The sequence below is a fragment of the Cetorhinus maximus genome, chromosome 25 (assembly GCF_964194155.1).
Source record: "Cetorhinus maximus chromosome 25, sCetMax3.hap1.1, whole genome shotgun sequence".
NCBI lineage: Eukaryota > Metazoa > Chordata > Chondrichthyes > Lamniformes > Cetorhinidae > Cetorhinus > Cetorhinus maximus.
This window is the reverse complement of record NC_135903.1, coordinates 2,695,081-2,706,659: the sequence shown is the minus strand read 5'-3', so window position 1 is coordinate 2,706,659 and position 11,579 is coordinate 2,695,081. Positions and strand designations below refer to the sequence as shown.

At 46.3% G+C, this 11,579-nt stretch overlaps 1 protein-coding gene across 5 annotated transcripts in view; it reads left to right on the top strand.

Moving 5' to 3' along the window:
• The window catches only part of LOC144667809 (NGFI-A-binding protein 1-like), a 47,370-nt gene that overhangs the window by 5,178 nt on the left and 30,613 nt on the right, over positions 1-11,579 (top strand). For 4 of the 5 annotated variants that reach the window (XM_078529274.1, XM_078529276.1, XM_078529272.1 and 1 more), the window contains exon 2: positions 8,002-8,833. In XM_078529274.1, the coding sequence (XP_078385400.1) occupies positions 8,039-8,833 (795 nt within the window). In that variant the 5' untranslated portion in view covers positions 8,002-8,038. Of the gene's footprint in view, positions 1-6,856; positions 6,878-8,001; positions 8,834-11,579 lie in introns of those variants that run through there. The other variant, XM_078529273.1, reaches the window with a different exon arrangement.

Sequence of the window (11,579 nt, the reverse complement as noted above, 5' to 3'; positions counted from 1 at the left end):
GGTTAGTGATCATAGGACAGGAAATGAATCAAATTAGTGATGCTACTTACTTTAAAGCATCAATGGAGTTGCAATGTCAGGGTCTTCCTATTAACAATCGCTCCCTAGTACACGTGGTTACTGCTGCAAGACCACTTGCATCAGTCAATTCTTGTGAGCTATGTGAGGAATTTAAATTACAGGCCAATTTATATCGGAGTGCCCCTCTCACAACAGTCTATAGCTGGAGATTACTGTTGGCGGTATTAGTGAGATGACTACTTGACATGTTCTTATTCCCCTGTCTCTGATTTTAATGGAGAGTGCGGGCTTGGCTTTGTCTATGGCACTGCCCATAATGGATGGCACTGTGCAGACTGCTGCTTGAATAATGGTTACTGTGGAGAGAAACCTTGAGGGTGCCTGGTACTGTAGACCACAGAGGCTTATTATATTTCAGAATATATATAACAGTACAATTTCCCACAGAACAACCAGCTTATTTTCCATCTCCATTGCCATTCCCCCCCCACCCAACTTTATTCCTTCTTCATTCTCACCCCCACCCCCCCAAAAGCTCCCTCATTCTCTGAGCTTGTGTCCAACAGAATCTGAGTGCCAATATTTGTCTTCTGCTGTCTCTTGTTTTATCTGGTTGAGAATCTGATTCTTGATGCCTTCTAAGATATGCACATGTGAGCAGTGTACCAAGCAATATCAACTTACAACATCTATATAGCACCATTACTGTGATAAAACATCTCAAGTCACTTCACAAGAGGGTTATCGAACAAAATTTGGATGCCGAACAATATAAGGTGAGCTCAGGACAGATGACCAAAAGCTTGGTCAAAGAGGTAGGTTTTAAGGAGCATGGACTGTGAGAGGTGTAGGGAGGGTATTCCAGAATTTAGGGCTCAGCCAGCTGATGGTATGGCAACCAATGGTAGAGCATTTAAAACCAGGAATGCTCAGGAGATTGTATTTAGAGCAATGCAGGTATCTCGGAGGATTGTGGAGTTGGAGGAGATTACAGGGAGAGGGAGGGGGGAGGCTATGAAGGGGTTTGAAAACAAGGGTGATAATTTTTAAATTGAGATGTTGCTGGACCGGGAGCCAACGTAGGTCAGTGAGTGGGACCGGGAGCCAACGTAGGTCAGTGAGTACAGGGGTGATGTGTGAACAGAACTCGGGCCTAGATTTTTGCAGAGTTGTGACAACTCCATGGCTTATCCAAAGTGGCCCAGATCCAGAAACCCCGCCCCCATTTCCAACAGGTCCTATTTTCACTTCGAGGGAAATGGGGGCGGGACATGCCTGACACATGGGAAAACCCAAACTTAGCTGGACCTTTTGAAATCATTGCTATTTTTGAACAGACCCCATTTTCACTGGTGTGAGGGCCTTATCCCAGAGTGTGTAAGTTACAGTTTTTTAGAGTAGACGGAAATACTTGTAAAAGTGGATAAGATTTGAGGAACAGTCAATCTGCAAAGTTATTTAAAAGCCTTTAAATTTTGAAAAAAAAGCAGCCTGCCTGTGTCTGTGAGTTGAAGGGCAACCTATGCTTTCAATATCAATAGCTGTTTGTTGACATAACCCTAAGGGTTATCATTATTGTATTATTATTGCTTGACTGCTTTCCACAACCTATCATTGTCACAGTGGGGGGCTGTAAATTCACAGTTTGATTAACAGCTCCAAGAGATTATTAAAGGATTAGCTGCCTTTGATGTGGGTTTATGAGTACAAATATTTGTTTTTAGAAGCAATTAATTACTTGAGGGGATTTCAATACATTGAATGGACTTTTAGGAATGGGAGTGTTTTTATTCTGTAGTGAAGTCTGTAATAGATACTGATAACTTTATTCCATCACAGCATGGCTCCTCAGGTTTGCTTATGGTGGATACTGAGTGAGTTGGCATGGAGGGTGTATGGGCAAAGGGTGGTGTGTGAGGGGCATGAGTTGGCACTAGGTTGGTATAGGGGCTATAAATGGCCATGGGGATGGGTGGGGAGCATAGATTGGCATGAGGGGCGACGGGATGAATGGAAGTGCATGGGTTGGCTTAGGGGCTATAAGGAGCCTCCGTATGAATGGAGGGGCATGGGTTGGCATATGGGCTATAGGGGGGCCATGGGGATGAGTGAAAGGGGCATGGGTTGGAATGGAGGGTGTTAGAAGCCATGGGGGTGGGTCAGTGGGGGGCATTGGTTGGCATGCATTGGCATGGCTGGGGCCATGGAGATTGGGTGAGGGGTGAGATCTAGAGGGCCTAATATTTAACAACACAGCTGGGATGAAGTCCCAGGGAACCAAAGTGGGCTTTTAATTAGCCCGCCTCAGCACTCGGCAGCCTCTGTGGCTGCCTCCGATTTGTGCCGGGGGGTCGGGGGGGGGGGGCAGCCCCCAGGAACAAAGATCTCGCCATTTGGGGCACTTTTTCTTGAGTCGGGTACAGTGAGCCGAGAAATTTCCCAACTCCGCGCATTCGCCTTGGGAACGAAAATCCAGACCTCAGGGTGAGTTAGGACACAGGCAACAGAGTCTTGGATGACCTCAAGTTTATGAGGGCTAGAATGTGGGAGGCTGGCCAGATGTGTGTTAAAATACTCGAGCCTAGAGTTAATAAAGGCATGAGTGAAGGTTTCGGCAGTGGATGAGCTGAGACGGGGGCAGAGGGATTGATGCTATGGAACCAAATGGGATGCAGAATATCAGCTCGATGTCATCTTGTGTCTTCACCATTGCAAAATCTCCGCAACTCCTAAATGTGAACTCACCTCTTTAAACCACCCTTGCATCTTTTCATTTCTTATTGCAAGGTTCAACAACAGCTTACATTCCTGTAGCGGCCTTGCATAGTAAAACATCCCAGGGCGCTTCACAGGAGCATCAAGAGACAAAGTTTGATGCCAAGCCAGATAAGCAGATATTAAGACAAGTAACCCTAACATTGCCGCATTATGTTTGATGTTCCACATATAAAGAGAAGCTGGATAAGTACATGAGGGAGAAAGGAACAGAAGGGTATGGTGAGAGGGTAAAATGAGGTTGGGTAGGAGGAGGCTCATGTGGAGCATTAACAGCAGCGCAGATCACTTGGGTCTGTTCCTATGCTGTAAGTTCTATGTAAATTTTAAAAATGATACCTGGTCTGGCCTACATATGACTCCAGACCCACAGCAATGTGGTTGACTCTTAACTGCCCTCCGAAATGGCCTAGCAAACCACTCAGTTCAAAGGCAATTAGGGATGGGCAACAAATGGTGGCCTTGCCAGTGACGCCCACATCCTGTGAAAGAATAAAAAAAAACAATGTTACCAAGACACTGATGATTATAATTTGGATCAAATCTGTGCTAATCCAGGTGTTTATTGGACACGGGAGGTGATAGGTTGTGGAATCAATTTCAGGTGATCAATTAAAGACCATCACACAACGTTCACATATACTGGCTGAAAGTTGGTTATTTTTTGCTGTAGCCAAATTACTTTCAATGTACAAAATGTTCCCAATGCCAACACTTGCATTCTAGATACTGAGCATCTAAAAGAAAGACCAGCATTTCTATAGCACCTTTTATGACTGCCAGACGTCTCAAAGCATTTTGCAGCCAATGAAGTACCTTTGAAGTTCAGTCATTGTTGTAATTTAGGAAAAGTAGGAGCCAATTTGCACACAGCAAACTCCCACAAACAGCAATGTGATAATGACTAGATAATCTGTTTTTGTGAGGTGGATTGAGGGATAAATATTGGGCAGGGTACTGGGGATAACACCCGTGCTGTTCTTCAAAATAGTGCCATAGGATCTTTTATATCCACATGAGAGGGAAAACAGGGCCTCGGTTAATATCTCACCTGAAAACAGCACCTCTGCCAGTGCAGCTGTCCCTTAGTACGGCACTGTGGCTTCAGCCTCGATTTTTGTGCTCAGATCCTGGAGTGAGACACAGCTGCCTGTGTCTTAACTGGCGGTGAGTCCGGCTCCCCTGTTACCCCTGTTCGCTGATTTACATTGGATCCCAGTTAAGCAATGCCTTAACTTTTAAATTCTCGTCCTTCTTTTCAAATCCCTCCATGCCCTTGTCCCTCCCTATATCTGTGACCTTCTTCAGCTCCACAACCCTCCAAGATATCTACACGTCTCTAATTCTGGCCTCTTGTGCATTGCCAGTTATAATTGCTCTGCCAGTGGTGGCCTAGTCTTCAGCTGCCTCGTCTGCAGGCTCTGCAATTCCTTCTCTTCCTCCTCTTTACCTTACTACTGTACCTTGCTTTCCCCCTTCAAGACTCTCCTTAAAATCTGCCTCTTTGACCAAGCTTCTGGTCATCCCGCACTTGTGTGATATTTCGGTCGGCGGGCGGGCGCAAAAGTCGGGAGCGCGCCCACTGACAATTAAAAGGCCAACTGAGGGAATTAAAGTTGTAATTATCTCCGATTTTTTTGTGGTCCGTCCAACCTTACGGCTGGCGGCCGGGTCAATCTGCCAGGCGGCCAGGTCAATCTGCCAGACGGATGGGTCAATCTGCCAGGCGGACGCGTCAATCTGCCAGGCAGACGGGTCAATCTGCCAGGCGGACGGGTCAATCTGCCAGGCAGCCTTTGCATTTTTCAACAAACCTCATCCAAGGGTGGGATGAGGTTTTCGTTATTAAATTTAAAAAAGTAAAAATGTATGGACAGAACTTTTGTCATATATATGTTCAGGTGACTGATTGTGATGTGTTGACATTTTTTCGCAGATTTTAAAATCTTTATTGATTGGTTTTAAAGCCTTCAGCTCCATGAGGCAGCTCTCTGTGCCCACGCTTAACATCAGCACTCGTGCTGCACCCACCCACCCCTCCCTCCCTCCATTTCAGCGCGCGCTTCACACTGGGTGGCCATTAATTGACTGGCTCCATTCCCAGCCGCTCCCAGGGCCGCCCATCGCTCCGGCATTCCAACCTAAAAATCCTGCCCCTTATGTGGCTGTGTCATACTTTGTTATAATGCTCCTGTGACGCGCTTTGGGACCTTTTAATGTGTTAGAGGTGTTGTATAAATATAAGTTGCTTTTTGGGACTTGAACCCTCAACGTCATGACTCGGAGGCAAGAGTGTTACCAACAGCTAACAGAAATGTGTAAATGTGTTCGAATCCACAGTGGAAATAAAACTTTTAGTTCATCACTGATGTATTTACGCTTTGTACCTCAGGGGATAGGCTGAGGCTTTGTGGCTGTGATGTTTCTGCACAGAAGTTTCCGGTCTCAGTCAAGTTGTCAGCATGAGGTGTTAGAGGGAGGAACTGCATTGACTTAAAAAAACAACAGTTCAAAAACACTTCAAAAGTAACTCATTGGCTACAAAGTGCTTTGGGACAACCCAAGGGCATACAAGATGCTGCATCACAGCAAATCCCACTTCTTAATTCCCCCTTATATGACTTTCCCCTTTTATAAGATCACAATCTAGGCTACAATTGGAACTTACGCTTTGTTGTTTGCAGTTTTAAAGGAAGAATGTTTGCCCTTTGCCTGTGCTTATTCTTGGCAAGTTCTGAATCAACGGTATTAAAATTTGGTCATAACACTAGAGTTTGAAACCACACAGCACGGCTGACCAACAAATTCCTTTAGCTCTGAAGAAGAGCCATATGGACTTGAAACGTTAACTCTGTTTCTCTCTCCACAGATGCTGCCAGACCTGCTGAGTTTTTTCAGCATTTTCTGTTTTTATCTAACGTTCCTTCTGGTGTTTGCTCACTTGCTGGTAAAGTGGGCAAACGTGACACGTAGGCACATTTATAGCCAAGAAGCAATTTGTACCTGTAGCTTTTTAAATACCTGGCCAACATCTTCCTTCATGTTGAGTGACTTACCCTAATGAAGTGTGATCACATCAAGTGTCAGTTGTGACTCAGTTGGTATCACTATGGCCTTTTGAGTCCCAAGGTTCCAGATTCAAGGCCCACTCCACGGCTTGAGCACAAAAATCAAGCCTGACACTCCAGTATAGTACCAAGGGAGTGCTGCACTGTCAGAGGTGCCTTCTTACTAATGAGTTGTTAAACTGAGGCTCCACCTCAGGGTGGATGTAAAAGATCCCATGACACTATTTGAAAGAAGAGCAGTGAAGTTATCGCTGGTGTCCTGGCCAAAGTTTATCCCTCAATCAACATCACAAACAAAACGGATTATCTGGTCGTTGTCTCATTGCTGTTTGTGGGAGTTTGCTGAGCGCAAATTGGCTGCTGTGTTTCTTACACTACAGCAGTGACTATATTTCGAAATTGGCTGTAAAGCGCTTTGAGATGTCCAGCGGTAGTGAAAAACACAATATAAATACAAGTCTCTCTTTTTATTTCAGTTGAAAATCTCTTAAAGGAGTGTGGGAGTTCTCATTTTAAAATGCTGTCTCTTGTAGTCTGCAGTAAAATGCTCGTGTGACAAAGGCAATCACGACAGTTTCACAGTTATTGTTTCATCAGTTTCTCTCACTTTAAAGTACAGCCGGTCAATCCCGTCTCGAGCTTAAAAGCAAAATACTGCGGATGCTGGAAATCTGAAACAAAAACAGAAAATGCTGGAAAAACTCAGCAGGTCTGACAGCATCTGTGGAGAGAGAAAAAGTTAATGTTTCGAGTCTGTGTGACCCTTTGGGTCACACAGACTCGAAACGTTAACTTTTTCTTTCTCCACCGATGCTGTCAGACTGGCCGAGTTTTCCCAACGTTTTCTGTTTTCGTTCCGTCGTGAGCTTAAATGGGGAGGTTGAACTGACAGGTTCTGAAACAACTACTTTGCACAGAAAGTGGAGACTAAGCACAGCAGATCCACCAGGAGGGCAACGGGATCGGACTGTGTCAGTAAACATCAGGGGAGACCTGGACAAATATGTGATGGAGTGAGTGACTGAGGAATGTTGGGGATAGTAGTGGATGTGATATTAAACCGCCTTTGGCTCTGGCTAGTTGGACGGCGGTGGTCGCTTCCTCTCTTGTACATTCCATTGCCATTCTCGCTGTTAGCAACAAGGAAGATGTGCCCCGTCATTCAGAACCTCAGGATATCCCAAGGCAGCCTGCGCTACCTGTAAAAATGTATTCACCACTGTAATGTAGGCAGATTCAACAGCCAATTTGTGCACAGCAAGCTTCCGCAATCAGCATTGGGATGCCCGGATATTGTGCTTTAATTATTTTAGTTGAGGGATAAATGTTGTTCAGGACATCTGAAAAACTCCTCTGCTCTTCTTCAAGAAGAGCTGTGGGATCTTTTCCATCCACTGGAGAGAGCAGATTGTTGGTTCAACAGGTCATTGGAAAGATGACACCTCTGACAGTGCAGCACTCTTTGGCACGATAGCTAAATTTACGTACCACAGTCTCTGGAATGGGGCTCATGCCCATGACCTTCTGCCTCAGAGGCGAGAGTGCTACCATTGATCGGAGGGTGACACTTTGTGTGCTGAAGGTTAAATCATTTTCTCCCTCTGAGATCTCTGCGCTCCTCCGATTCTGGCCACTGGAGCACCCCCGATTTTGATCGCTCCACTATTGGCGGCTCTGCCTTCAGCTGCCTGGGCCCTTGGCTCTGGAATTCCCCGTCTATACTTCTTTGCCTCTCCACCACTCATTCCATCTTTAAGACGCTCCTTAAAAGCTACCTCTCTGAACAGCTTTCTGCTCTAATATCTCCTTATGTGCCTCGGTGTCTAATTTTGATTTATAAGGCTGCTGTGAGGGACGATTCATGATGTTAAAGGCGCTATATAAAGGCAAGTTGTTGTTGTAGGGGAGAGTTTGAAGTGAAATTTATTTTTATATTTTTGATTTGGTTCCCAAAAGATATGAGGCCAAAGCTCAAAACCCCACTGACCAATCAACCAGGTAAAAGCTGTCAGTGAAGAGAAGTCATCATAAGCCTGGGCTGACCTTGGACCCTAGGCTCTAGGAATGAAAGACGAATGTTTTCTTTACCTGTTGAGTTTGCTAAGGATCTGAACATTTGTTCCCTTTTGTTTTTTAGGGACTACTTACTGGTTTCGACATAGAGAAAGGGGGTCATGACCACCTCGCAGCCCTCCACCCTGGGGGAGCTCCAGCTCTATCGGGTCCTACAGCGGGCAAACCTTCTTGTGTATTACGATGCTTTCATCCAGCAGGGAGGGGATGATGTTCAGCAGCTCTGTGATGCTGCTGAGGAGGAATTTCTGGAGATCATGGCCCTGGTGGGCATGTCCAGTAAGCCGCTCCATGTCCGGCGCCTGCAGAAGGCATTGCAGGAATGGATCACCAACCCCACCGCCTTCAACCAGCCCCTCACCAAACTTCCGGCGAGCAGCATTCCCATTGCCAAAATCTCGGAACTGAACACCGCAGCGACCAGCCCCAACTCCATTGGCTCGAGCCAGGAGCAGCAGGCACGGCTGGCACAGAGCCTGGCCACTGGGCAGGAGATCGCCAACAACCACGCCTCGTCCCGCCTGATGGAGACCTCATCGCAGACGGAAGTGTTGGCGGCCGGGCACCCGCTGCCCAGTATCTCCAACGTGATGACGGTGACCAAGGAGGAGCCCCACTCCCCACCCAAAGATGGCCCCTCCCTGCCTCTGACCCCGGACGTGGTGCAGATCATTGGGTCCTGCGCCGAGCGCCTCATCCAGACGGTGCCCAGGATGGAGCCCAAGGAGCTGGAGTGCGTCTTCATCAGCAACAAGAAAATGTCCAAAACACTAGGGCACATCTTCGAGATGAATGACCAGGAGCCACAACGGGAAGAGGAGATCCGGAAGTTCAGCGCCATATACGGAAGATTTGACTCCAAACGAAAAGATGGAAAAAACCTGACGTTGCATGAGGTACAGTAATTGTTTTGTCATAGAATGGTTACAGCATAGAAGCCCGTGTCCATACCAGCTCTGTGTAAGGGCAACGCGGCTCATCTCTCACCCGCCATTTCCCCCGTAACCTTCCAAATCTTTTTCTTCAGACAGTTATCCAATTCCCTTCCAAAAGCCCTAATTGTATCGGTTTCTGCCATACCTCAGGCTATGCATACGAGGTCTTGACCACTCGCTGCCTAAAAGCATTTTTCCTCATGTCGCCTCTTATTCTTCTACCAACCACCTTCAACTGGTGTCCTCCAGCTCTCGACTCTTCCACCAGTGGGAACAGCTTCTCCCTGTCTACTCTGTTCAAACCCCTCGTGATTTTGAACACCTCTATCGCATCCCCTCTCAATCTTCTCTAAGGAGAACGGCCCCAACTTCTCCAATCTATCCACATAACTGAAGTTCCTCATCTCTGGAACCATTCTCATTGTCGCTGGGTCAAAATCCTGGAACTCCCTTCCAAACAGCACTGTGGGTGCACCTACACCACATGGACTGCAGCGATTCGAGAGGGCAGCTCACCACCACCTTCTCAAGGGCAATTAGGGATGGGCAATAAATGCTGGCCCAGTCAGTGAAGGCCACATCCCGTGAATGAATAATAATAAAAGAAAAATCTTCTCTGCGCCCTCTCCAATGCCTTATCATCCTTCCTAAGGTGCGGCGCCCAGAACAGGACACAATCCATGACCACGTTTGTTCTTCTTTGGCCAGAAAATGGTGCTCTGTGTGTAAATGGTGGGCAGCATTTGCACTGTGCAAACTGTCACCAGTAGATTTGGTTTCTATGCTCTGCCAATTAAATGTAAGGGGGGTTCCAAAATGAACCTTTAGCAAAGAGAACTTAAGCACTTCCCTCCACAGTGTAAATAGGTTACACTGCATAGTTGCTATAATTACATTTTGCATGTCTCCTGTTTCAGTCTTCTCTCCTATAAAGGGTGTTTAAACACCAGGCATCAGCAACACTGGAGAACCTCTCTCAGTATTGAGTCCTAGTAGGTCAGATTTAACCCTGTAAAAGCAGCCTTATATACCGTGTAAGGTAAATTGTTCCTTTGGCCTGACGATGTCTTCACATTGGTTTGTCCAGTTTTAAGGATCTAATGTCTAATTGCCGCAGGGAATCACAAGCCCAGGGACAATGAGAGTTGAATCGCCGCTCAGTGAGGAAACCCGATTGCCGGGTCTTTGCAATTTTCAAATTGCAGACGGATCTGCAAAGTTCACTCAGCGGCAGCAAACAACCTGGCGATGTCCTCAGCAAGAACTACTGAGTTTCCTCACCCTGTCTCTAATCTCCTCTACCCCTATCACCCTCCGATATCTCAGCCCTCCTCCAATGCAGGCCTCTTGTACATATTTGATATCTGTCACCTCTCCTCCATTGGTGGCTGTAGCTTCAGCTATCTAGGCCCTAAACTCTGGAATTTCCTCCCTAAACTTCTCTGCCATTCTCTCCTTTTAAGATGCTCCTTAAAACCACTTCACCTAATACCACCTTAGTGGCTCGGTGTCAAATTTGAATCAGTAATACCTCTGTGAAGTGCCATGTTTTGCTCAGTTAAAAATACTATAGAAATGCAAGTTGTTGTTGAGTTTCTGTCTCATACCTATGCATTTTTTTTAAAGATTGTTCACTGTCTTTGTTAGTAGCTGGTTATTGTAAATTTTGACATACACTTGCAACCCTTGTACAACAATCTTATTGTGTTTAGCCAGTCTAACATTCAGTTCTAATACTGATATGGCTACAAGCATTCCAACATTCACTTGTCTGACTACTGGACACCGTGTGATGAAAGCTATAGCAGCTACAGGTTCGAACCATAGTCTGTGTTGTTGGAGCTGATATGAGCTGGTAAAGTACAGCTTTTCCAATTGGCCTTAACTGCCCTTGGCTCAGGAGGAACCAGCCAGAGTTCCAAACCTCAATGACGATCTGGTGTTCTCCATCTAGGGAGGACAAGGTCTGAACAGACTGCAAGGGCCCTTAAGTCGATTAGTTGATAGCCAGTCACTGACTGGACTCTTGCATAAAGAATTTTTTTAAATGTATTTGTTCATGGCGTGTTAGGCCAGCATTTGTTGCCTGTCCCTAATTGCCCTTGAGAAGCTGGTGGTGAGCCGCCTTCTTGAGCCTCTGCAGTCTGTGTGGTGTAGGTACACCCACAGTGTTGTTGGGAAGGGAGTTCCAGGAATTTGACCCAGCGACAGTGATATAATTTCCAAGTCAGGATGGTGATGATTTGGACGGGAACTTGGAGGTGGTGGTGTTCCCATGTGGCAACTGTCCTTGTCCTTCTATGTGGTAGAGGTCGTGGGTTTGGGAGGTGTTGTTGAAGAAAATGACTACCTAATGCTGCTTACATAACTGCCATATGCCCCCCCCACCTTCCAAGGTAATTTGGAGTCTTTAAGAGTTTTAGGACGTCTCCTTAGCACATCTGTGTACAAAGATGAAGGTGAAAAGCTCTTTCATTTCTTTCCCCTGGGCTGGAGAGCTGTAGGTCCAACTAGAGACTAAAGAAGAAAACCAGAGCTCTTCCAGAGCTTTGCTGCCCGTGTCCTAACTGCTACCAAACCCCACTCGCCTATCACTCCCACGCTCATTAACCTCCATTGGCTCCCAACCGGCAACGCATCAACTTTAAAATTCTTTGTCTTTTCAAATCCCCTCCATGGCCTCACCCCTTCCTGTCTCCATAATCTC